The 25,918-nt window shown below is 64.1% G+C and overlaps 3 protein-coding genes across 3 annotated transcripts; 1 reads left to right on the forward strand and 2 right to left on the reverse strand.

The window, feature by feature from the left end:
- Positions 1-317: 317 nt before the first annotated feature.
- Positions 318-9,647, forward strand: HAP1 (huntingtin associated protein 1). Its single transcript, XM_042836674.1, is given in 17 exon segments — positions 318-618; positions 1,455-1,576; positions 1,578-1,644; positions 5,370-5,446; positions 5,541-5,657; positions 5,729-5,829; positions 5,935-6,043; positions 6,125-6,203; positions 6,293-6,423; positions 6,512-6,586; positions 6,665-6,805; positions 6,878-6,942; positions 7,081-7,239; positions 7,365-7,663; positions 7,761-7,979; positions 8,344-8,446; positions 8,816-9,647. Coding segments are annotated over 17 exon segments (2,532 nt in total). The 3' UTR covers positions 9,183-9,647.
- Positions 9,648-9,723: 76 nt separating this feature from the next.
- LOC122170066 (gastrin/cholecystokinin-like peptide) lies at positions 9,724-10,251 on the reverse strand. Its single transcript, XM_042836675.1, has 3 exons — positions 10,230-10,251; positions 9,924-10,118; positions 9,724-9,848 (listed from the first exon to the last, which is right to left on the reverse strand). Exons 2-3 carry the CDS (start codon positions 10,114-10,116, stop codon positions 9,724-9,726), a joined length of 318 nt encoding a protein of 105 aa, XP_042692609.1. The 5' UTR covers positions 10,117-10,118; positions 10,230-10,251.
- Positions 10,252-13,094: 2,843 nt separating this feature from the next.
- EIF1 (eukaryotic translation initiation factor 1) lies at positions 13,095-14,275 on the reverse strand. Its single transcript, XM_042836629.1, has 4 exons — positions 14,166-14,275; positions 13,788-13,951; positions 13,576-13,677; positions 13,095-13,316 (listed from the first exon to the last, which is right to left on the reverse strand). Exons 1-4 carry the CDS (start codon positions 14,194-14,196, stop codon positions 13,272-13,274), a joined length of 342 nt encoding a protein of 113 aa, XP_042692563.1. The 5' UTR covers positions 14,197-14,275; the 3' UTR covers positions 13,095-13,271.
- Positions 14,276-25,918: the final 11,643 nt, after the last annotated feature.

Consider the following 25,918-nt stretch of genomic DNA (forward strand, 5'->3'; position numbering starts at 1 on the left):
AGATGCGTGACAGCGGCGGGGCAGGGCGAGCACAGAGCTGCACGTGCAAGCGGGCCGCGCTGCCCTCGTCCCGCCGCTTCGATGCCCGGCTCCGCCGTGCCGTGCTCGACCACTGCAGCCCCGACTCCTCCGGCAGCGATCTGCTGGGACGGCGCACACTCATCTGTCGTGCTGCGTCCCCTACTGACTGGGGCGGCTCGGGGCGGAGCGGTGCCGGTGCCGGTGCCGCAGCTGCAGCCCGCGCCGTCACAGCAGTTCTGGTTTTATGGCCGGACTCGTGATGGTGCTGGTTTTATGGCCGGGCTCGTGATGCGTTTATGGCCGCGCTGGCACTTCCTCGGGTACTACCGGCCCCGTACCCCGCATCCCACTGGCAGTGGGGTGGAGGATGGCAGCTGAACTTTGCCCGGCGAGGTGCGGCTCCCGAGGGCTCCCGCGAGAGCAGCGGCACCTCGGCTGGGTCTGTCCGCTGCCGGGCGCCTGGATGGGGAGCGGGATCCCGCCCGGCCCCTGTGGAGCGTCCTCACCACCCGCATGTCACCAGGGATGTGCTTTGGTGCCGAGACCCCGCGTCACATAGCGGCCGTCGGCCCGGCTGCGTGGAGCAGCGCGTAGCAGGTAAGCTGCCCCGAGATCCGCCCCGCATCGCCCAGGGCAGCGAGACCCACGCCGGGCCCGTCCTGGAGCTCCGTCCCCGCGCGCCCCGAGCACCGGCGCTGCTGCCCGAGTTCCTCCAACCCCCAGAGCGGCAGTGCGATGTTGCCCTAGGGAGGGGTTTGCCCGGGGGGAGCAGTGAGGACACTCAGGATCCCCGCACGGCTGGAGGACGGGATGCGGCCCTGGTCCCCGGCATCGCCCTGACGGCTCCTTCTCTCCAGGCTCGGCCAGAGGAAGGACCTTGCGGCTCCCAGCTCTGCTCCGGGGATCCGGGGGGGGGGGGAGGCACAGCCCATGGCAGACGGGCCCCCCCCGTGACGCCAAACTGGACCCCGCCGCCCCGCAGGAGCCGCCTCCCGGCCCGACCCCGCCCCACGCCGCGGGCAACCGCCGCGACGCCGCGACCGTCACCGGTGGGTCGGGCCGGGGGGTCAGGGAGGGGTCCGGGAAACTCCCGGCTTCGACCGTTCCGCGCGTCCCGGCATCCCCCGCCCCGTGTCGAGGTGCCTCAGTGCCGCCGGGAGGTGGCAGCAGGGATTCTCCCCAGGAGGCGGAGGGGAGGAGGAGAAGGATGAGATGTGGGTCCCCGGGAGCCGCCCTGCGCTGGAACGCCCTCCCGGGGCACGGGCGGCTTTGGGGAGATCTGGCTGCCCGGGGCACCAATCCCGGACCCCATGGGGGCAAAGGGGGGCAGGAAGCTCTCCTCCAATGCGCCCTCCAGCGCCAATTTTCTGTGCCCCCATTCCGACCCCGGGTGCCCACAGCCCCCAACTGACGCGCTGTCCCCTTATCCCCAGAGCTGTGCACCGGCGATGTCCCCGAGGTGGAGATCGTCACCCTGCTGGGCGAGCAGCTGCCCCGCTACACGCTGCGTGCCGACACCGTCTTTGGCTACGATCATGAGGACTGGCTGCGTGCCCCCCCCCTCCCCGCAGCCCACAGCCCCCCTGACTCCGCAGCAGATCGAGGAGACCCTGTGGTACTTTCGTGAGTGCCCGGCCCTTGCCATGGGGCTGACCGGGGCAGCAGGGTTTGAGTGGGGGCCGTGGGGTGTAGGATTCAGGGTGGGGTCACAGGGCAGTGCAGGAGCTAATCGCCGCTAACGGGATTGGCGGAGTGGATTTCCTGGGCCAGAACATCCCAGGCTAATTCTGCTGAGCTGAGCCAGACGTGTGCAGAGGGCCCCAGCATCTCCCGGGAGCCCCTGTGCAGCCCCCCATTGCATACACTGCGCTCCATGGGGTTGGGACCTGGTGGGGGCACAGGAGGGGTCTGTGCTCCGCTTGGACCTTGGTGCAGGTGTGCTGGGGGCAGGAGCAGAGCGGGGAGCTGATGGAGGTCTGGGCAACAGGGCTGCATCCCACTCCACCCTCGCTGCCTGCTCCCATACATGAGGGGCTGGGGGCACCACCGGCTGTGGCATGCTTGTGCTTGTGGCCCTGTGGTGTTCCTGCCCCCCTCAGCCGTCAGCCCCCTGCTCTGCAGCCTCAGCCCCCAGCCCTGTGTGCCCAGTGTGGCTCAGCAGTGTGTCACCACTCCCACTCCATGTCACGTTTCTCAGTGCCCCATCTGTGTGTGCTGTGCCCCCACTCCCTCATCCCCTCACCCAGACCGTTAAGCTGCCATCAGAAATAGCCCCCTGTAATCTACTTGTGCAGAGATGCAGAGACCTGCATGAAGGAGCAAAGCTCCTGCGGGGATTAGGAGGGAGCAGCTCCTGCACACCGAGTCCTTGAGGTGCCCGTGGATGGGTGCCTGCCCACAAACTGCAGCATCCAGGGAGCAGTGAGAAGGCAGAGCCAGGAGGGTGTTGTGCCTGCCAGGAGGCAGAACTGGAGAGGGGTCAGGATCCTGGATGCTGCAGGGAGGGTCCCATGGGTGGGAGTCCAGAGGGCAAATAAAGGCATCGTGTGCTGCTGAAGGGCAGCTCCAGCCACGGCCTAATCGATTCATTGATTAGTCCAGTCCTAACAAGGACAGGCCTGGGGCAGGTGGTGGTGGAGGCACTGTGCATATCAGCACTCCTGGCATCCTGATGGAGAGCAGCCCCGCCGCCCCCCACCCAAAGCCCCCTGCCAGTAGCGCCTGCACAGTGTGCCATACAGCTGCTCCATCATATAAGCAGAGTGTGATTCATTCAGCTCTCCCTGCCTCAATGCTGCCTCTGCTCAAATCTGTTGGTGGAGGAGCAGGGGGTGCACCTGGATGGGGCGTGTGGGGGACAGGAGCAGTGCAGCCACGGCTGGCTCAACGCAGGGGGTTTGCTGAGTGAGGCAGTTTGAGGATGGCAACCGCTGTGTGCTGTGGGGGTGACAGGGAGACGGCGCAGCCTGGGGCGGTGTGGGGCTGGCAGGTGGGAGGCAGTGGGATGCAGCCCTGGCAAAGCTGCACTGTGCTGTGAACTGGGTGTCACTGGGCCCCCAGCCCTGCACACAGCCCAGGTTCAGTTCAGGGACCTGAGAGCCCTCCCGGTCCCTCCAAATAGGGCAGAAGCCGCTGTCTGTGCACTGCCAGTCTGAGGTCAGCCCTATATGGCTGCTGCTCAGGGACCGGTAACCCCTCAGCGTCCCCTCTTGGCAGCTCCCACTGGGGGATGCAGTGCACAGACCACCCCGTGTCCATGCGAGGCTGAGAGGTGGGAACCAGAACCATCCCCTATGAGGAGCGCATCCCCATGGCGAGCGTGGTTCTCATCATCTGCCTGATGGGGGTTGCGGGGTGCACGATGGGGCCGTGGGTGCATGATGGGGGCCGTGTCCCCACAGCGCACAGAGAGCTGCTGCTGCCGGCCGAGCTGCGCTGCTCTGCGCTGCGCTGTGCCGAGCCGGGGGGAGCGCGCAGCCCGCGACCCCGCCGCCCCCGCCCCGCTCAGGCCTCAGCGCCGCCCCCGGGACGCAGCGGGCAGGTGCGCGCCGAGCGACCCCATAAATAGGGGCTGGAGCTGACGGCTCGGCGCGGCTCCGCGGTGGGCACGGCACCATGGAGGTCTGGAGCAGCCCCGCCGCTTACGACGAGCTGAACGGGAACGCGGAGCGCGGCGGTGGCGCGGATCCCATCGCCCGAGAGCTGGAGGAAGGTGGGGGGGCGCGGGGCTGCGGCGGAGCCGGGGCTGCGGTGGGGGTGCGGGGCCGGGGGCTCCCTAAGAGCCGTCCCACTGCTCCCGGTCTGTGTATTTCCCTTGGGGTTGGCAGCCCCCACCCCCCCACCCGCTCATTGCTATCCGGTCCCTTTGGGGATCGCTGCGATCCCAGGAGGGGTTCACGCACGGTGGTGGTGGGCAGAGGAATGGGAAAGGATCTGTGTGGTTGTGGGGCTGGGGGCAGCCCTCCCATGGGGTGCAGGTCCCCATGCCGTGCTGGCCCGGCCGTGGTGGTTGCTGTGTACGTGTTGGGCAGCGTATGGCTCCCAGGGCCCGCTGCTGGCTCACGCCATAAAGATGCTCATGCTCCAATTATTTCCAATTAACGGCTCAGTGGCCTGACGAAGTGCGGTTAGAGACCCTGCGGGAAGCAGGCCCTGCTGAGGGGAGGGGGCCGGGGCTGAGGCTGTCCCCCCCCCATCCCCATAGATGCACCCACTGCGCTCTGGGCAGGGACACGGGTGGTGAGTGGGGGCATCGCCATGGCAATGTGCGCCATTACACAATCCCATCTGGGGCAGCGTAATGGGATTTGTGTGGCTGAGCCTCCCCCGTTAACCCACTTTGTCTGCCCGCCTGGGGGAGTGCGTGGGGTGGGGGCTGCAGGGTGAGACTGCTGGGCTGCTCTGCTGGGGAAACTGAGGCATGGTGCCACAGGGCTGCGAGCACAGTGAGCGGCTCTGGCAGCGGCTGTGGGGTGCGGGCAGTCCTGAGGCTCAGGGCCTCGTGCTCACTGCTGGCTGCCTCTGCAGGTGGCGGCTCGGTGCTGGGGGGTGGACACCCCTTGTGTCGCCCATCTGCCCCGGATCCCCAGATATAATGGGGAGGAGGTGACCCCCCCAGTTCGGTGTCTGTTCCTGCAGCTGCTTTTGTTCCCGTTGCTGCTCACAGGCGCTGCTCTCTGCAGCCATGGGAGCATTGGGTGGGCACGGGGCGCAGCACCCCAAGAAGGCAGATCTTGTTGTTGGGCCCCGCTGTGGCTGTGGGGTTGGGATGCTGTGGGCTCTGTCCCTTTGCTTCTGAACATGGGCTAGAGCAGATCCCTGTGCTCGGCCAGCGACCCCATGGAGAAACTAGGGCAGGGCTGGCTTCCTGCAGTGACATCTGGGGGAGGGGGCTGGGGCAGGCTGGGGGGACGCTGCCTGCAGCTCGACTTCACGCAGTGCTGCATGGCGTTGTTTGTGCCAGTGCTTCCAGCCTGGCTTTGTGTTGGAGATATCACCTCCCTTCGGCCCCTCCTTCCCATCCGTGTGCCTTGTATCAGGATGGGGGGGACGTTGACACCTTCCCCTTCACAATGAGATGTGGGGTGATGTTGGTGTGTGCCCCACAGTGCCACAGGAGCATCCCTGCCTGCACTGTGCTGCTGCTGCCCAGTAAATGGAAGCAGTGCAGGGCAGCTCAGCGCAGCTGCTGCAGCCATCGCCCATCACCGTGCAGGGGCAGCAGCGCCTGCCCATGGGTGGGCTGCAAGCTGCAGCACGAGAGGAGGGGGCAGCAGGGAAGCTCCGAGCCCCTCCTGTAGCCCTGTGTGAGGGCACAGCCAGGCTCAGCTTTCGCCCTTCTCCCCCAGTCCTGTGCACTGAGCGTGCTGTGCGGATCACCAAGACGTACCACGACATCGATGCTGTCACCAACCTGCTGGATGAGGTGAGCTGGTGCACGGGGACCTGGGGCTGTGGGACAGGGACCAGAGGGGATAGTCCTGGTTGACATTCGATCCATTTCCCCCTGCCTCCTGCAGAAAGAGAGAGACCTGGAGCTGGCGGCGCGCATTGGGCAGTCCCTGCTGAAGCAGAACCGCAGCCTGACGGAGCGCAATGAGCTGCTGGAGGAGCAGCTGGAGCTGGCCAAGGAGGAGGTACCATCCTCGGCCCGGTGCTGGGGGGCTTGCAGGCTGTGCCCCTGAGCTGAGCCCTGATGTCCCCCCAGATCGCACAGCTGCGCCACGAGGTCTCCATGAGGGATGATCTGCTCCATTTCTACACCACCAACACTGAGGAGAGCGAGCCCACCTCTGCCCCCATCACACCGTGAGTGGGCTCTATGGGGCAGCCCCATGGATGTGGGTCAGGGGGCTGGCAGGCCCTCATCCTGCCCACACTGCAGGTGCTCAGCGCCCACCCTGCTGTCCCCAGGCTGCGCCGGAATGAGTCCTCACTGTCCCTGCAGCAGTTCTTCCAGTATGATGCTCTGCAGCAGAAGCTCCGGATCCTGGAGGAGGAGAACCAGAAGCTTCGCCTGGAGGTGAAGGCAGCTTGGGGCACCCAGTGGTGATGCTGGGGGGGAAATGCTCTGATCAAGCACAGCCCCTGTCCTCTCCTCCAGGCCACCACCATTGTGACAGAGACCAACCGGTACGAGGACCAGGAGCAGCAGCTGATGATTGACTGCGTGGAGCAGTTCTGTATGTGGGCTGAGCAGGGGGGAAGGTGGGGGGCACCTGCTGGGTGCTGGGGAGCACCCAGGGAGGATGGTGATGGTGCTCCCCCGCAGCTGCAGCCAGCCAGCAGGTTGCCTGTCTGTCAGAAGAGCTGGCCCGCAAGGCCGAGGACACGGCGAGGCAGCAGGAGGAGATCAGTCAGCTCCTGGCACAGGTGGTGGAGCTGCAGCAGAAGTGCAGAACGGTGAGCTTCCCTCCCCTGCTCTGTGCTGAGGGACCCCGGGGGGGCGCAGCACGCAGCCCCCTCTGACTCCCCGCCCACCGCTCCGCAGTACGGCACGGAGGTGGAGGAGCTCCAGCAGCACCTGGCCGCGGCCAAGGAGGTGCAGCAGCATCTCCGGACGGAGGTGAGAGGTTGGGGACGGAGCGTGGCTGCGGGTCCCACCGGTGGGGGCTGTGCTCTGAGCGGTGCCCCCTCCCCGCAGCTGCAGGACCTGCAGGACAAATACGTGGAGTGCGGTGGGATGCTGCAGGAGGCCCAGGAGGAGGTGAAGAGCCTTCGCAGCCGCAGTCTGCCCAACAGCACCGTCAGCCGCTACGGCGCCGGCAGCAGCCTCCTGCCCCTGGTGTGTGGGGGGGGTGCGGCGGGGGGGGGGGGCGCAGCTCCCCTGTGCTGACGCTGCATCCCAACCCTGCAGGAATCGTTGGCTGCTGAGATCAAGGGGACGATGAGGAAGGGGACGGAGTCCTCCTCAGACTACAGGTGGGGGCAGATGACCTGAGCCTGGGGGGGGGGATTGGCCTAAGAAAGGAGATGTGGCACTTGGAGACGTGGTAGGGATGATCTGACGGCAGCGATTCTGTGTGCCCCGTGCACACATCCCCCGCTCCCTGCCCACAGGAGCTGTCTGCGTGTTTTCGAGACGGTGAAGGCAGTGAACCACGCGGCCAAAGCCCGGTCGAGCTCCGCATCCCCCCAGCACACACCCGGCTCCAAGCAGACCTCGGCTGCTCCCTCCGGGGGGAGCAGCACTCCTCACCCCAGTCCAGAGGGTCCCCAGTGAGTGTGTATGGGAGGGGAGGGAGGCTGGCTCAGGGCAGAGGGGCTGGGCGGGGCTGGGGGTCGTTGAACGCCGTGCAATGCACCGCGCAATGCGCTGAGCCCCTGACCCCGTGCCCCTGCAGGACGGCGGGCCCGCGGGCAGCCCCCGGCCGCCAGGATCTGGAGGCGGCGGTGCAGCGGCTGTCGGCGCAGCAGCGGCGCCACTCGGAGGAGCGCTCCTTCTTCGATGCGGAGCGGGAGCGCAAGTTGCGGCGGCTGCGTGATGAGGACGGCTCCAGCGGGATCCCGACGCCCGACGGCAGCGTTGTGTCCGCCGGCACCACTTGCTCGGGGGGCTCTGAGCACACCGCTGCCTCTGGCTTCTCGCTGGGCTCGCTCAGCTTCCTGCCTGACAAGCTGCAGATCGTGAAGCCACTGGAAGGTGAGGAACGCGAGGGGACGTCGTGCAGCCCCGGGAGTGCCAGAAAGGTCCTGTGTTCCCAGCTGAGCCCCTCTGCACGCCTGTATCCTCCCTCCAGGCTCAGTGACGCTCCACCACTGGCAGCAGCTGGCGCAGCCCAACCTGGGGGGGATCCTGGTGCCGCGTCCTGGGGTGCTCACTAAGGACTTCAGGCCGCTGGACATCGACCTGGAGGAGGTGTACAGCCTCACCGACCTGGAGGAGGATGAGGTGGAGGCTGCCTCCTTCCAGCTGCTGCCCACCTCCACGCCTGCCAAAGCCATGGAATGCCCCGGGGGTGAGCGGTGGGCACAGAAATGGGGGGGACGTGGCCCCCAGTCCCTCTCTGCCCTCCTGTGCTCTTTGCCCCGTGCTCCCCCTTGTGCTCTTCCTTCTCCCCTCCCTTCCGCCTGTCCATTCCCACAGAGCTGCCCTGGTGCTATGAAGGCATGTGGCCAAGGAGGGTCCAGGAGCACTCTGGGCACCCTGTGTCTCCTCTGAGCTGTATAGAGCTGAAGCACAGCCAGCACTGCTCCCTGGGTGTGGGATTCTGCTGCTTGTGACAGCTTCCAGACTAACACTGATGCCACTCTCTACCCCACCCTGCTCTCTGTGCCCTTCCCTCCATGTCCCATTAACCCGTCGTCTCCTGTCCCCTCCAGTGCTCCTCTCTGCTAACAACCTCCCCCAGACCCCATCCACCTTCACCATCACCACCTGCCACATCCTCCACCCCACCACTGAGCTCACCACGGTGATCCCCAGGTATGTGCCTCCCTCCCCACCTGCACCATTCCCCGCTGCCTCCCCTTGTCCCTCCTGCCTGTTCTCCCCCACCCTCGGGGGGGAGCTTTGTGTGGAAGGAGTGAGGCATTGAGGCTAGAGCTGAGCCTGCTGCCTTCCTGCTGGGCTCAGGATGGAGCAAGGAATGGGCACCTTAACTGCTGAGCACTACTGCAAAGCAGTAATAGGAGCGGAGGGCATTGGTGTGAGCTGGAGTTCACAGCATTAGCAAAAACAGAAGCCAAACACCACCACACGACCTGCCCTGCATGCACGATGAGTGAGCACGCAGCACTGGTCCCAGCCCTGCCGCTGCTCCTCGCTGAGCCCCACTCCTCTCTCTCCCTGCAGTCTGCATCACTCGGTCGTGCCTTCTTGTGGGCCCTTTGAGGGGCTGAACCGCAGCCCCCAATCTTTGCGGCCGTCCTGCCCGGCTCCGGCACACCGCCCCGCATCGCCTCTGGGTCTCGTCCGCCTCGTGCTGCTGCGCGGCATCAATGCTGTGCTGCTCCCGGCCCCCACCAGGAGGGCCCCCCTGCTCTCCCACCAGCCCTGCGCTGCGGAGGAGGGGGAGCGGGGACCCGCATCGCGGAGCAGCATCTTCAGCGGGAACCTCGTGCAGAAGCTGCTGCGCCTGGGGCTGCACCGGGTGGTGGCCCGTGGGGAGCGGTCCTACGCGGACGGGGAGCGCCGGGAGCAGCGCGATGCGCCCACGTGAGGGCACGGCAACGGCACGCGGGACGGAACGAATCCTCCGCTCTCTTCATCTCCAGCCGCGGGCGAACAGCGCTGGGCTCCCTCGACTGCTGCGCGGCGGCATCACCCGCCCCGGGGCAGCGCAGAGCCCGGCAGCCGCTTTTGGGGCTTTATCTCAGCGGCAGAACGCGGAGCTCTGCAGTGAGCGGCCCCTTCCCTGCCTCCCGGCCTCCTTCTCCCCGGCCCCCCTGCTGGCGGCACAACCGGATGGCGAGGAGCAGCGGCTGCACGTGCCGGGCTGAGCCCCCACCGCCGGGACCCGAACTGACTCCTAAAGCAAACGGCGGTTTTAAAGTGGTGTTTTCTAAACTCTTTTCTGCCCCACAAATAGATGTAGCAGCGCTGCAGCTGTGCCCCATCTCTATGGAATAAACGCGACCACCTGAGGCAGCTCGCTGTCTCCCCCATAGCCGCACCTCCAACGACAGCAGCAGCAGAGCTGGGAGTGCCAAAGCTTTATTGTGGGACCAGAGATGGGCTGAGTGCCGGGGCTCCCTGCGGGGCTACGCAGCATCGGCCGCATCCTCGGCGCTCCGGCGGCCGAAGTCCATCCAGTCGGGGTAGAAGTGGTCGTGCAGGGCCTCTACCGCCCCGTTCCCCTGCACGAAGCCTTTGCGGTCGCTCAGCTCTGAGAAGGTGAAGGGAGAGGGTCAGAGCCGCCCGGGGCCGGGGCTGGCTGGGAGAGAGCCGGGAGCTGCGGTACCTGCGAAGACGTGGGGCAGGAAGCGGGAGATGAAGCGCTGCTGCTGCTCCTGGGCGGGGGGCTCGGGCCAATCCCGCCGGGCCGGGCTGGAGGGGGGGCGGTGGGAGCCTCCCGGGACCTTCGCTGCCGGCCGGCACAGGCAGGCGGTCACCACCGCGCTGAGGATGAGGCCGAGGAACACCTTCGTCTTCATGGCTGCGGAGGGAAGGGGAGAGAGAGGCTGCAGCAGCAAACCGGAGCGAGAGACGGGCAGCGGCGTGCTCGACCCCTCCGCCCCTCCCGGCCGCTCCGCACGCCCCTCCTCACCTCACGCTGCTGCTCCGGGGCTCCGCGCGGCTCCCTGCGCTCCGTCCGCACTTTTGAAGGCGCCCGCGCTGCGCTCCGCCCCGGGGCGGCTCCGACCGCTGAGGTGTTCTGGGCGCAGAGATACGAGGGATGGATGCACAGACACGCACGCAGCCGTGCAGCGCACACACAAACGGATGCACACGTATCTACCCACAGGTGCACACATCCATGCAGACACATCTGTGCGTACACACATCCGCACACACACAGACACACATCCATACACACGTGCACATATGTGTACATGCACACACATCCCTTCACACACACACACACACACACACCAGCTCTGCTCCGAGCTGCCCCACAGCACAGCTCTGTGCCCCACACCAGGATGTGGGGGGCAGGGGTCCACGGGGCACTCAGAGGCTGCAGCAGCTGCAGGGCCCCTTCACAAACCACGCTGTGGTGCTGGACACAAACCTGTACATGGACCATGGATACACGTGTGTTCACTCGGTCACAGAGGCAGAGATGTGGGTACACAGATACGTTATGTGCACAGGTGTATGTCTGCATACCAGGTATGTGTGTGTCTGTGCAGATAGATGTACTTACATTTGCATGTGTGCTTACACACACTGCAGCAGACACAGAGGCACATACGCAGTATTTCTGTAGAGGCAGAGTGCTGCATGGCTCAGCTGCACGGAGTGCTGTGTCTGCCTTTGAAGGTTCACAGAAAGGCAGAGCCGAGCTGCAGAGCCGTGCTGCACAGCCACAGAGAATGAGCGTACAGCCACGAGTGGCTGTGAAGCAGAGCTGTATTTCACACAGACACAGAGCTGTTCCTCCCTCCACACCATCCCCACACTCCCGGGGCTGCTCAGCCCCCTCTCTGTGCTCGGAGGAACAGCGCTGGGGCTTCTGTTACCTCACAGAGCCACGGCTCCTCTTGTATTGACCCTCATCCCGCAGTGTTTGGGAACATTTGCCTCATCCCTTCAATAGAGGATGCAGCAGTGACGTGTTGACATCTGCCCCGGCCCTGGCCGTGTTTGCAGAAGGGAACCAATCCTCAGATAAGCCCCAAACAAATGGGCTTTGGATGGGCAGGAGGCAGCGTGCCCTGCTCCTCCGCTGCCCGCAGCAATCAATGGATCCCTCTTGGGAGCGATTTTTACAAAGAACAAACAAATTGTTTTGTCATTTCGGGCTTTTAATGGCTCAATCTGGGCCAAATGAGCCGTGCTGTGATGGGCTCACAGCGGCTGCTCCCTGCAGGCCTCGCTCTGTGGGGCTGTGATGTGGGGCTGTGACGTGGGGCTGTGACGTGGGGCTGCAGTGCCCATGGGCACAGGGCCGTCCTTGCGTCCTTGTGCCATCAGAGCACTGCACCACAGCCATGGGAGCAGGGACAGCACGGACACCTCGCAGCCAGCAGGTAAATGTCTGGCCCTGCAGCAGGCAGTGCTCAGCTCCTCCAGCCCTGGCTGTGTGCAGAGGCAGCGGGGCTGTCTTCTTTACCTTCCCAACACAGGGACCACACAACGTCCCTCAGTGCAGGCAGGAGCTCTGAGCAGTGCTGGCACGCAGTGCCTTTGCGATGGGTGGAAGGCAGCTACTGCAGCAAACTGCTTTCCGGGAGCAAGGTCTCACCAGGAAGTACAGGGCAGCAAGGTGAGCTGAGTGCAGGGAAAACCAGGCTGAAAGTCAGGGCCTTCCACAGCAGCAAGTAGATGAACACGCTTTTTGAGGGCTGCCAACCCCCCGCAGCTCCCAGTGGTGCCACTGCTGCACAGGTTGGGACGGAGCTGCCTGCAGTGCTGCAGAGGGAAGCGCACGGACTTCCTGCTCGTGCTGCACTTGCAGACCCACATCTCCAGGCCTGTTGCAAAACTGTTCCACCCCTGCACTTTCAGTGACCTCCAGCCGCGGCCCGGCCTGCAGCAAAGCCTGGTTGTAGGAACAGAACCCTCCCTGCAGCAGCAGCACAGCTCCTGGCCCGAAGCAGCAGCACTGAGCCCACACACCTATGGGCAAGCAGGGGGCACCTGGCGCAAGGCTCAGTGCGGCCCAGTCCAGCGAGGGAGGGACTCAACCTCCACCCTTGGGCTGTTTACTTCAACTTTGGCCAGGGATGAGGAAGAGCAGCACTGCAGGTGCTCTGGTTCCCCTTCCTGCGCTGGGTCGCACTGCGCTCACAGCTGCGCAGCACAGCAGCTCCACGCAGCACCGGGGCTGCAGCGCTCAGTGCTGTGCCACCGCCTCACCGAAACAAAGCATTTTGGCTTCAAAATGCAACTGAATAATCCGCCAAGCCAACACTTTTCAAAACCATTTTTATTTAAATAAGACTTTAAATACATTACATAAAACATTAAAAATGAAACCAAAAATCTGTTACTTCACAGGGCATTAGGCAGCAGTCGCTAGTAACACGTAAGCTCTGCAGCTCTATTTACAATGATACTTGTTACATTAGTCCAAGATTGATCCCTTGTCAGAAGTTTAACCCAAGGCGATGGTTCCTTCAGGTACAGCAGCCCACGCTCTTTGGGCTTGTATGGCATCAGCACCTGCCAGGCCAGGACTGCAGGCACCCAGCCTTAAGGTCACTCCATTTGCTCAGCTTCCCCAGATCCCTCTACCACTGGTAATGACAGCCTACAGAGGGTCCTGTCTGCCCTGGCTGTGCCACAGCTCGGCACCTTGCTGCAGGGCCCCCATGGTCACTGCCCATGGAAAGGGGAGGCAGAGCTGGGGGCAGAGCTGGGGGCAGGCCCTGGGCTCAGCAGGGAGCAGCCGGGCACTTGTGGCGTTTTCCAGCCTGAAGCTAAACGCCCAAATTACCTCTGTTAAATGAGGGACAGCAAGACGAGATAGCATGGGCTCTTGTCAGTTTATTACATCACTGAATTACACCAGTCCAGACTGAACAGTGGACCCAAGAATGGTACATTACACAAACCGACTGGTTTTAAACTTATGACAAGGGACAGATGGGAATCTCATTGTAAGGAAATCTTCTTGCATAAAGCTTCAGTGGCCCATGGGCACTTAAAACCCATGGACTTTCAGCTGGTCGTCTTTGGCCAGTCCAATCTGCAAGAAAAAAATGCACTTCATAGTACCTCACACCACTCAAACCTCTGTGAGCATTCATACACCATCTGCACTGCAGAACTGACAAATTCCTGCTTCGCCCCAAAACATGGAATGCAAACAAGACTGCAACTGCAAAATCTCACAGAATAACGTATTCCTCCAGCAAATGTTTCAGTAAGCACAGTCTCCTCCCTCCTCTGCTCTTTTGCACGCAGTCAGGTTCTGCTCCACTCCCAGTTCAGCAATTAAGCCTTACCTCGACGAGGAACTGGCAGATGTTCTTGCGCTGGTCGCCCTGCAGCTGAATCACTTCTCCATACTCAGGGTGCTCGATCACAGTACCATTGCAGGCAAATTTCTGGGGAAAGAAGAAAGCTCCTTCAGGACGACAAAACCTCTGACTGCTACCCTGGCCCCACAGCCCCCCGTGTCCCACCGCCCCCGGCCCCATACGGTCCCACAGCCCACCTTCTTGAACGCCTTCACCAGTTTCTTTTTATCGTAATCATCCGCGATGCCCTGGACAGTGGTGAGGGTCTTCCTGCCGTTCCGCTGCTGGATCCTTATATGGATGTAGTCCTCAGTGCCGGCAGGAAGCAGGTCATCACCCTTACTTGCATCAGCAAAGGGGTCTGCGGGGAGAGCGCGTCAGCGCCGGCCCCGCCCCGCCGCGCTCCCATTGGTCCGCCCGCCCGCCCGTCACCCTCCGCCCCCGCCCCCTCCCCGCCCCCGCCCCCCCGCGGCTGACGCAACGCGGCCCCGGAGCGCAGCTGCGCCACGGGGCGGAGCCGCCGCAGGGAGGGGCCGCCGGGCCCGGCCCGGCCCAGCGCCGCACAAAGGCCTCACCGAAGGGTTGGAGGTTCTGGATAGCGGACATACGATACGCTTCCCTTCCCTCGGCGAGGCGGCGGCGGCGGGCGGCGGCGGAGGCGGCGACGCGGCGGGTGGCGGCGGCGGCGCGAGCGGCTGAGACGGAGGATGCTCTCGCGGCGGCGGCTGCGGACGCTGTCACGGGGGCGGGACCGGCGCCGCCCGCTTATATACCACCTCCGCGTGACGTCAGCACGCACGAGAAACGAGCGCGCCGATTGGCCCCCCCCGCGGGGGCGTCACGACGTACGGCCGAACGCGGCCACGCCCCGGCTGGCGCGACGGGAGCCGTACGCATGCGCAACTCTAAGCCGCGCGGGGTGGGGGGGGCAGCGGCACGCGGTGCGGCGCACGCGCAGTACGGCGGCACCTCGCGGGGCCTCGGGCAGCGCCTGGCCGGGCGATCGCGCTGTGCTGCGGCCGCGCTGCTCCCGGCGGCCCGCAAGGCTCGGCTCGGCTCGGCGCTGTCCTCGCGTTTGCGGAGCCTGCGGCCCCCCTTCGTGCCATCCGCTCCGCGCAGTGGCGGCTCCAGGCCCCGCGATGGCTGCGGTCCGCCCGGCCCTCGTCCCCGCCTCGTGAACGTCGGGGTTCGGTGCCGGGGAGCCCCCCGGGCCGCTCGCCCCGCGCCGTGGCGGCTGGGCGGTTCTGTGAGGCCCCTGCCCGGGGGCTCTGTGGGCGGCGATGGGCCGGAGGTCCCTTAAAGCAAACGCGCTCAGAGCAGCTTCCAGGGCTCCCGCCGTGCGGCCCCGGCTCTGCGCTGCGTGAGCGGTGCCATCGGCTGCTGAGCGCCGCGTGCCGTCAGGCAGCATCGCACGCAGCCCTGCGGTGTGCTGAAGCAGCGTGTGGGTACGGAGGGAGGCGAGAATGGGGCAGAAGCCGTGAGGTTCGTGCGGGGTTCAAACGCCTCTGGGCGCCGATGGGCCGCGCGGGGACGGAGCCGCACGGCGCTGTGCCGCTCAGCCAGCGCTCTTCTGCGGCCGTCCGCGCCCCGCCGTGGTGCTGTGCATTTCCGAGGGACGATCGGCACCACGCCGTGCTGCTCTCTGCGGCCCTGGCAGCCGTCGCAGTGTGGGGACGCTTCGTTCCTGGGGCTTTGATTGAGATACCCCCATTCATTGCCTTCTGCCGGGTAGAAGGATCATTTGCTTGGCTGTACTTCAGCGTCTCTCTGGTGCTTCTAAAGCATCTGTTACTTTTCCGTGTCGTTATGTGCTGGAGCACTGGCTAAAATTGTCATTAAAATGTGGATTTGCTCCACAGCCGCCGTGACCCAGCAGACAGCACTTCTCTCCCCTCTGTTTCTGCTCAATTTCCCCTCTCCCGGATCAGGAATCATCTCCCGCAGCCACGTACCGCCCCGCCGGACAGCAGAGGAGGAATCTGACGATGTCAGCGCACCTCGACTGGCAGAGCGCTGCCAATGGAGCGCTTTTACCGCCAGGGCTCCATCGGAGCAGGGAGCTGCGGGCCCCGAGCTGCCCGCGAGGTGGCAATGCTGCTCCGTCCGCCTGCACGGCGGTTTTGCAGTGGCTGCGACATTCCTAGAAACCAGCTTTTCTCCTCCATCCTTCCTTCAGCCTCCGTGTGACTGCACGGAGCTGGATTCAGGATGAGCTGCATTTCTGCTGTGCGCTATTTGATCCCATCAGTCAGCAAAGCAGCACCAGCGATAAATGCGCTCCTGGATTGCACCGCAACAAGGCTGCGGTGAGCACAGCGCTATGGAGCAAAGGTCATGCAGGGAATCCCAAAGGTCACCACCCCTTCTGCACGTGGGCATTTCTGGGAATGCCCGTCCCAAAGGTGGCAAACCCCGGAAAAACACCGGGCGATTGTGCTGCTCTCTGCCCGCCTGAGGTCAGGGCTGTGGGGCGTGCAGTGAAACACATCCGTCTGCTGGGTGCTGCTGGGAGGCACCGTAACTGGGCCGTGCGAAGGGCAGCTCCTGACGCTCTGTCCCCACACAGCAATGTGTCCCGATGCCATCCTGCCATGTGCTGCTGAAAGCAGCTGCGGGCACCTTCAGCTCCTGCCTCCCCCTCTGCAGCACTTTGCTGTGCTGCTCCTATGGTGTCCCGCAGGGTGCGCTCCGCCCGCTGCATGGGGCTGAGGTCCTGCCCTCCCCAGGCTGCAGCCTTCCTCCCGTGCTGCTCAGCCTTTGTCATCTCCGGCTGTGAAACCTCCTCTCTCCGCGAGGTGCCAGGAGAGCTCTGAGCACGGGGCTGTCTGGGAGCACTGCTGGGCTGCGAGCAGGAACAAGCTCAGCTCTTTGCTGCTTGGCAGTCCCTGCAGCAATGGGGGCAGTGCAGCTCCTCCTGGGACAGGGACATGTGGGGTGGAGGGCGGGGAACTTCTGTGGGTAGGGATGGCAGTTCCAGACCAAGGAACTGTGCTCGTACTGTGCACAGTGCATCTGTCCTCTTACCTACATTTGGGGCTGCAACATTCTGTGGGTTTGCTGCAGAAAAGGAGACCGAATCCCTTTCCACCCCAGCCATGCCCTGCATTGCTCCTTGGGGCTGTCCTGCAGCAGGATGGCTCAGACCCCCCCTGGTTCATAGCCCCACACACACTGCTCACACCACATGACGGTGCTGAGCAGCGCTGTGCTGGGAGCCCTCACTTGGGCACTCAGCAGCAGCCAGGAGCAGCAGAGCAGCCCAAACTCACAGCAGGGAGCAGGGACTGGGATGGAGAGATGGGGAGATCACCCCCAACACACCCCATGTTGTTCCTGCCTGCCCTGTGCAGCTGCGCTGTGGAGCAGAGCTGCTGCTCTGGGACACTGTGATTCCTCTGCATGAACCGCCTCTGGGGATGCCCCCTCCTCACTCAGTGATGGGGATTGGAGGGGCTGAGATATAGCATTAAGGCAGCTCAGGGAGCAGGGCAAGGGGCCGGGCGGGTTCTCATGCTGTCTCCTGACAGAGGCACAGGGCTGACTCAAAGCCATTGCAGCACACCATGGACTGCTGTGCTCAGCAGCTCTCGGTCCCACACGTCAGCAAAGGAGCTGCTGCCAGGTGTGCCCACTGCCCTGCTGCTCACACACTGGGGTCACACTGTGGCTGAAAGGTGATAAAGAGGTGCTGTGAGAAGGGGCTGAGCTGCCAGGGCTGCTCACAGTTAGATCCCAGTGGGTGCAGCAGGGCTGGGGCTGAGGCAGAGGAGCACAATGGGACATGGGGGGCAGCAGGGCTGTAGCACATCTCCTGAGGGGCACGGAGACAATGGGAGCACACTGCTTCCCACTGCATGCCAGGGAGAGGTCATGGGGAGACCTGAGCTGGGCCCAGCCCTGGGCAGCTCTCAGCCCCGGGAGTTTGGTGCCATTCAACAGCTGGGTCTGGGCCCTGTCCTGAGCGCCCGCTCACGGGGTGCTTCCAATGCTCCAGGCAGGACAGTGAGGCCCTTGGTGTGGGTGCCCCCGTGTTCAGCCCCATTCTGTCGCGCACAGCGGGGCCCGAGGCAAAGCCGCTGTCAGCCAGGAGCTGCCCTGCAGCCAGCACAGCCCTGTGCCCTGAACGGCTCGGAGCAGAAGGGACCTCAAAGATCATGCAGTTAAATGGGAGCGAGGTGCCGGACTGCTGAGCAGGGGAGGGGGGGACCGGGGCTGCGGGGGGTGCGTGCAGCAGCAAAGGCGGCAGCGGAGGTGGCAGCGCCTGGCAAAGGGCCACAGCCCGGCTCTACTGACTGGGCTGAGGGCCGGGGCGAGGAAGCCGAAGCCTTCGGTCAGCACCTGCTTCGCCCCACTTCGCGTTTCCCTTACGAGGCAAAACCCACGAGCCGCGCGCAGCAACGCGCCCAGCCCTGCGGCCCCTCCCTGCTGGGCGCCGCCTACACGCAGCAACTCCCCGAGGGCCAAACACGGGCCGCCCGCCAGCGCCTTCCGCGCAGCCCCGTCCCGGCGCCGCGGGGATCGGCCGCTTGCACAACGCGGCCACCGCCCGGCCCGGCCCGGCGTCCGTGGGGACAGCGCGCCCCCCGTGCTGCTGCGGCTTTGTGCCTTGTGCCCTCCAGGTCGGGGCACAGAAGCAGCCGTGTGCTCTGCCCGTCCCACGGAGCCTTGATCGCGGCCAGCGTTGTGTGCCGGCCTGGAAGAGGAACGGGGACCTTTCGTGGGCTGCGTGGAGGTCGGCCAAAGCCCGGCCGTCGTCCCTGCTTTTGGCTGGGAGAAGTCAGTGAGCAGGGTGCCCGTCTGCCTGCAGAACGCTGCCATCCCTGCGGGACCCACATCTCCCGCTGCCCTTCTGCTGGCGCTCGAGCTGCTGCCTGCATCAGACCCCAATTCCCAAATGGGGATTGCTGTTGCCCTGAGCTGCACATCTGCTGTGGGCACAGCTCTCCCAACAGACAACATGCTCCAGGCTGCACGGACAGCCACACCACCACAAAGCTGCTGCCTTTCCGCCCCGCGCTCACCAGGACCCCCCTGGGCTGGCAGCAGGTTTGGGTGAAACCCATGGGGCTGAGGTCAGTTGCTCCCCACAGCCAGCAGCACCACAGCGTGCAAACCCTCTGTGCTCTGCATCCCCTGCTCCAGGATGGGCTCACGCAGATCTCAACCTTTGGTTTTCAGACCCTGGCTGCGGCCCATCCAGCATCAAACACACGCTGGGAGCTTCCTCAAACCCGGGCCCCACGCTGAGCCCATCGCCTCGCAGCCCAGGGCAGGGGCTGCCCAGGGCTGGGTTGAGGGGCTCCGGCTGCACTCACCCGGCAGCCATTTTGGGGACGCGGCCGTGCCCTGCTGCGGCATGCCCAGCGCCGGGCGGGGAGCACAGAGGCGGGGGCCCCCCGGCGTGTTCCCATCGCTGTGTCAGCGCCGCCGCCCCGCCGCCAGCCGGGCGTGCCGGGAACCGCCTGCACCTCTGATTGCAAAACGGCCGGGCGCTGCACTGGTGCCACGTTCCCAGCAGCTCCCGGGAGAGGCTGGAGGCCAAGGTGGTCCCCCCTTGCACCCTGCAGAGCCCCCGCAGATGTTCTGAATGCCACCTGGGGTCCCCGTCACGTCAGAAGAGGTGGGGAGGGATGCGGGCACGGAGCTGTGGTCTGAGTGTGGAGCAGCACCGGGTGTGGGAACCGCGTACCGTGCATGGCTGTGGCACGGCCATGGTGTGGGCACGACGGCTGTGCTCTGTGCCATGGCTGCAGGTGCACAGTGCCCAGCTCCTGCCCTGTGCCGCAGCGGGTGGCTCGCTGCCGGGCTGTGCCACATGCTGTGCTGGCCTGGCTCACAGATGAGCCTGGGACTGCTGCTGGGTGCGAGGCCTCACTGCAGCGAAGCTCACATTCCTGCAGCAGCTTTTGGTGTTGCTCAGTGCTGCGGCACATGCTGGTCAGGATGGCAGTCGCATGGTGACCCCAGCACCGTGTCCCCAGCACAGGGTGGGAAGCACAGTGGTGGCTGGAGGTCAGTGGAGCCGTGCAATGAAGCTGAGCCAGGGCTGCCCACGGGTCCCCAGGGTCAGAGGGATATGGTGAGCTCAGGGGACAGGAGAGATGCAGAGCCTTCTCTGCTGGCTTAGCACCAGGAGGGCCGGCACACGTCTGGTGGTGCTCAGTGAGTCCTGGCCTGTGTACAGTGGGGGGAATCTCTCCCTCTTCCACCCACAGGCCTGGGCACAGGGCAGCCACTGTGGAGCCAACCCGTGCCAAACAGGGCAAGGGCTGAAAGACCTCCTTGGCTCAGCACAGCTGCTCGTGATGCTCCGATCTCCTGGGGACACCAGTGTGAAGCCCCCAGCTCTGTGTCACTGAAACCAATGCATTGTGAGCCGTGGGTTTGGCTGCTCAGAGCCCAGCTGTGCCGGTGGATGGGCCTGCTTGGTACCACACAGGGACAGGGCAGGCACGAGACCCCCAGAGCTGTGGGACCCCCAGGCAGCAGCACAGGGCTGGTTCTGCTGGTTCTGCCCGCAGTGCAGGTGAGCCCGAACCGGGGCCAATGGGGTCCATCTGCCCACCGAGTTCCCCGGGCACAGCAGTGCGGGTGGAGAGCTGTTTCTCAGGCTCTGGCTGATGGTGAAAGCTGTTTCCCAGGCGTGGGCCGGGAAGAATGCAAACCCTCTGAAGTCCTCTGTAATTACCGCCGGGCGAGTTGCAGCGTGGAGCCGAGCCCCAGCCGCGGGCGTGGGAGCGAGCGGGTGACGCACCGACCCGTCCCCTCCTGCCCCAGGAACGCGGCGCGATGACTCACGGCCGCGGGGCAGGTGGGGACACGCGGCGTGAATGGGAACGGCAGAATGCCGGGGCTGCACCCCGCTGCACTGTGGAGCCCCGTGTCCCACAGCCGCTCACCCCGTGGGGCCGAGTTCCCCGTGCTGCCCTCACCTCGGGCGCCGAGCCCGGCTCTGTCCCGCACGGGGATGTCACCAGGCACAGGGAACGCCGCTCCCGGCTCTGCGGATGGCTCGGGCCGCGCAGGGGCCGCGCTGTGATGTGACCCTGGCATCCCTCCAGCATCCCCAAGCAGCCCTCTCCCAGCCCGCTCTGCAGACACAGCCACGGACGGTGTCACACGGCCGTGTTTCGGACAGTCCTGAGCCAGCAGGTGCCGAAATGCCACTCAGCGCTGCACTGCGGCCGGTGTTCGGCCCACCACGGGGGGCTGCGCGTCCGTACGGCGGTGGGCCGGGCGGCCTCGGGCCTGGCAGGGAGAACAGCCGGGGTCAGCACGGGGGGCATCCCAGAGGGAAGGGCTGGGGCGGGTCGTGGGCTGTGGCAGAGCAGAGGCGCAGCTACAGAACCGACTCAGAGCTGCCCGCAGACATGCGTGCACATTCTTGCACATACGTGTGCACCGGTCGCACGTCCCCTCCCCTCTCCGCCCGAGAAGGGCTCAGCGCAGTCCCCGCTCCGGGACGCTGAGCCCGACCTGGAGCAACACCGAGCTGCGTGCGGGCCGCAGGCAGGGAACGGCTGTCCGCACTGCAGTACCCCCGCACAGCCCTGTCCGCTCCGCAGCCCGGTGAGCTCCAGAGCACCCCGTGTGTCCCAGCGCACGCTGCTGCACCCCCGACCCCCCCGCGCCGCTCCCCGCCGCCGCCCCGCCCCGCCGCACTCCGCCCCGTTCCCGTCCCGCTCCGCCACCAGCGGAGGGCGCCCGTGGGCAGCGTTTGTGCCTCCGGCAGCGCCCGGCGCATCCCCGCGGGGTTTGGGAGCGCTCATCAGCGCGTCCCCGTTGGGCTCAGGGGTCCCTGCGGGTCTATCGGGTCCCAGCGGGTCCCTGCGGGAAGGCCCGACCCCGTCCCAGCGCGTCCCGGAGCCGCAGCGCATCTTTCCCCGCTCCTTGTGCCCCCCCGGCCCGGGGACACCGCCGCCACCGCCGCCGGGAGCTCTCAGGGGAGCGTCGGACCGGCAGCACGCGGCTGGGGGTGCCGGGCTGAGGGGCTCCCCCGATGGTTCGCTTCCCTGCAGTGGCTGAGCGCAGTTATTTGGATTTTAAAAAAATCAAATAAATGATCATGAAAAAAACAAACAAACAACAACAACAGGGGAAAGAGCTGATGCAAAGAAGAGACTGATAATTACTGTTGCTTATCGGGAGGATCGGCCGCGCTCCAGGCGAGAGGAGCACAGTGCCAAGCGCGGCGCCGGGCCCGGGCAGATCCCAGCCCTGTGCCAGACAGCCGCCCGCGGCCCTGCGCTTTGAACGCCGCACAGAAAACCATTAAGGGCTGCGAGGCGTGCGCTGAGCCGGCGAGCTGGAGGCAACCCAGAGCCCGCTGACAGGGGGGACCGTCGGCACCCAGCGGCAGTGGGGCGGGGCTGGCGGCTCGGAGCGCACGGCCTCCAAGGGGCCGGGATCACAGCCAGTGCCCACCCAGGATCGGGGCTCCCCTGGCGAGAGCCCCGGGAACGCAGTGCCCGCAGCTCGGGATTCACAGCCGCCCGAGCGCAGCGCTGTGGGCAAAGAGTGAGAGCGGCCGCGCTCTGCCCGCGGTCAGCATTGGAAAGAATGCGCGCAACTCCGTGCTGCGTGCCGGGGTGAAGGGTGAACAGACGGGGTGTGATCGCGTTTGCACACTGCCAGTACGAGGGTGAGGAAATGCAAGAGCCTCTCGCTACCTGGAAGACAGATGCTGAAAAAATAATGTGGGGAACTGCGAAGGTTGGGGGTTGCTGTGGAGATAGAGCTGAAACACTTTGTGATAGCCTGAGAGTTTGGCTCTTCTCAGACACAAAGAGCATCCTCTTGTCTGAGGCAACACAAGCTCTGTTTTGTCGTCCTGCCTTTCCCTTGCCAAGCCCTGGCCGTGCCCCTGACTGCAGCACGAAGGAATTCCCAGGAGGAGCTCTGGGCTCTGCACCAGGGAATCCCCGGCCTTGGGTTGCTCAGTGCGCGGCTGCTGCCCTAAGTGTGAGCTGAGCGGGGCTGGGGCGGCACCGCAGCGCCTTCAGGGGCACCAATGGAGCACAGCAGGCTGCCCAGGGCCGCATCCAGCCTGGTGTGAGCACCTCCAGCACAGAACTTCTCTGTGCCTCACCACTCTCGTGCTACAGACTTCCTTCCTTAAAGTCACCCCTGTGAGCTCCCCTCCCATCAGTCCCTCGCCCTGCTGGTCCCACTGCTGCCTGTAACTCGCTTCATCCTGCTGTCAGCACGCCGGGAGCAGAGAACAGCTGGGTGGCCTCGAGCATCACTCATTGCCCATCGCCCACCTCCCATCTCTCATTGCCAGCCCCTCTCCCAGCTCCTGCCCTCCGGCTGAACGCCCCAGGTCTACCCAGCAGGGAGTTTCCACTGCACACACACCATAAAGATTCCTTTCATGGTAACAAACCTAAGAATGCTTTTTTCCAGATAATGTATTGGAGCTGTCAGGGCATGTCCTAGCAGATGATAAAGAATCAGCAGCCGAGATAAAAAGAAAGGCAACGCATTTCACTCCACGCCTTGATGTATTTGTTACCCATCCTGGTGCTATTCAGCCCTACGGAGCGGAGCTGCCAGCAGGGCACAGCCCGTCCGTTCCACGCAGCTCTCCCTGCGCCGCGTCCTTCAGCACTTCCTACAGAGCTGTGAAGTGCTGCGAATTGCGCTTAGGAGAAGCTGGCCCATAGGGGAAACACAACGATTCCTAATTAGCTCTCATTCATTACATTAAAAGCTCAATTAAGTGCTATTGTCTGAGGCAAGCGCAGCACGCTGACCCCAGCCTTTCACCGCAGCCCTCAGCACCCGGCTGCAGCTCAGCCCCATCCCACGCCGCACACCTGCGCACAGATAGCATCTGCGGCGCGCCTCTGGCTGGAACGGGCGCCGACGGCGTCTCCCGAATGTTGCGATGTATTTTTATCTCAGGGGAATTTACCGTGGGTGTCTCAGGAGAGCCTGGGAGGCAGAATTCTTCCACCGCGAGCTGGGGAGGGCAGCACTGCGGGCTGCGGCTGCGAGGGGATTCCGGGAGGGTCAGCTGGGGCTGCAGCGGGGTTTACTGTGGGCTGAACTTCTGTATTCCGAAGGTATCGAACGAAGGCCCCCAATTCGGGTCTTTCTGCCCATGGGGCTGTGGCAGAGTTTTGTCTCTTTGTGGCGGTTGTCACCTTTGGGTTTGGGATGCTCTGGGGGATGAGTGTGCAGGCAGAGCTGAGCGCAGGGCAGACCCCACGCAGGGGCTCGGAGCCGACGTGGGAATCACTCACGGCACGAAGTGTTCACTGGGAGCCGCAGTGTGAGCAAAGCCAGCACAGCTGCACGGCTCAGCGCAGGGGTGGCCGAGGAGCGCGGCTCCACACGGCGCTGTGCCACCGGCACTGCTGGGAAACGCCGACCCCCCTGTGTGCCAGAGGGCAGCGTGCCAGCAGCAGGTCAGAGCCACGCATCTGCCTGGGCTGCGGTGCGCTCCTCTGCGCTCTGCTGCTGCCAGGCCCCGTTCCCGGCTCTGAGAGGGACGTGGCACCGCCATCCCAATTTGCAGAGTGTGCAGTGTGGGGAATCAAAACACAAATCCGGAGCAAATGAACTCCAAGGCTGTTCTGCAGAGTGGAGCCTTCAGCTGGGGGTCCTGCACCGACCCTGGCCAGGCTGCTCCGTCTCACCGCCCTCTGCTGCTGTGGGACTACGCAACTCCCTGCGAAGGCCTTGAGGTGCACCACGGATGCAGCAAGGTGTTGTTGCTGTTGTGATCTTCAGGGAATAGATGAAAGGAAGGAGGCACCCCGAATTACTGAGGGCGAGGCTCTGGGAACATTTTAGCAGCTCCAAAATCAGTTAAGTTCTTTAGAATGTGAAAACAGCCAGAGGGGCCCCGGGAAGGAAGGAGATCACCGCAAAGAGAAGTACAAAAGCTGCCTAATCCCCATAACTCCACCACTGCCTCACAGGAACCTCTGCTAAAAGCAAGAATCACTTCTCTTATCCGCAGATGACATCTCTGGAGCCAGCCAGGCCAGCAGCTTGGGTGTGCGATTTTCCACTGCATACTGCAACACCTGGCGCCGCATCACTGAAGGGATTGTTTTTTTCCAAGCAAAGAATACAACAGCGCAGTGTCTCCCTTCCCTCTTCTCTGCCGCCTTTCAGGCTAAGACCCGTCCAGCCACATTGCTACAACCACGGCACCCAGTCCCTCCGTGTTGCTGCAGGTGTGGCCCCGTCCTGCAGCTCCGGGCGGTGCTGATCAGCCCCCATTCCGGGTGCTGCAGGGCTCTGCGCTGCGCTGCTCCTGTGTGCCCCCACATGCCCCATGCGGGCAGCGCTGCCCCGATGAGTTCAGCAGTGCTGCCCCAATGAGTTCAGCAGTGCTGCCCCAATGAGTTCAGCAGTGCTGCCTCGCAGCAAAACACTGAGCTGTATGAGGCACAAGCACAGCTAAGGGCCGATTGCATTCTTTGCATCGGTAACCGTGCCTGATGTGTCCTGGCAGTGGTGTCTAATGCAGTTCCAGTTTATCTGACCTCATCTGCCTGAGCATCGCACCTTGCCACAGCAGTGAGACAGAGGGAATGGAACACGGGCATTCCTGATTCTACAAACATTGCGGAAGCCACAGCTGCTGCTGAAAGGCGCTGCAGGAAAGCAGTCGGGTCTGAAGCCGTGACCCAGGTGCCACCGGGAAGCAGTGAACGTCTGCACCGTAAGTGACCGAAACCCATCGCTGTGGGGACTTTCCGACCTCTTCAGAGATTCACCCTACACCGCTGTGTCAGCAGAAACCACTGCAGTTTCTTCTCTTTTGAATTACAGGGTTCTGCCAAATGCAGTATCAGTACAAAGTACCGCCAGGTCTGTGCTTGTCCTGGATAGAGGTCCTGGCTGGAAGGTTTCCATCTGGCTTTGGCTCAGCCCTACATACAGATAATGGATGCTCAGAGCTCCTAAGTCAGCAGCTTATGTTGGCTTCGGGCACTTTAAAAAAGCAAATAGAGAAATGTGTAGATTTCAAGGATATCGGGTGCTTGTGGACAGTGTCACAGGGGATTCACTTGTTGCTTCATGAAGCAGCGCAGGGTGGAGTTGGAGCGAGCACCTCCACGTCTCAGGTGCAATACTGAAATGCTAAAACGTAGCCCTGAGCGAGGAGCCTCCGTCCTGAATCACAGCTGTGCTGGGAACGAAAGCGGAAAGAGCAGATCCCGGTGTGCTGCAGCGATGCTGGTGGGAAGTGACAAAAGATGTGAAACAGGGGCGAGAAAAGTGATGATTCTGGAATTTGGCTGCGAGTGTCAGGGGTGACGAAAAGCAGCGGCAACGCCTCCCGCGTGGGCTATAAAGGGCTGCGGGC

Source organism: Centrocercus urophasianus, unplaced genomic scaffold (assembly GCF_019232065.1).
Source record: "Centrocercus urophasianus isolate 14NV4802_14NV808 unplaced genomic scaffold, USGS_Curo_1.0 seq_62, whole genome shotgun sequence".
Taxonomy (NCBI): Eukaryota; Metazoa; Chordata; class Aves; order Galliformes; family Phasianidae; genus Centrocercus; species Centrocercus urophasianus.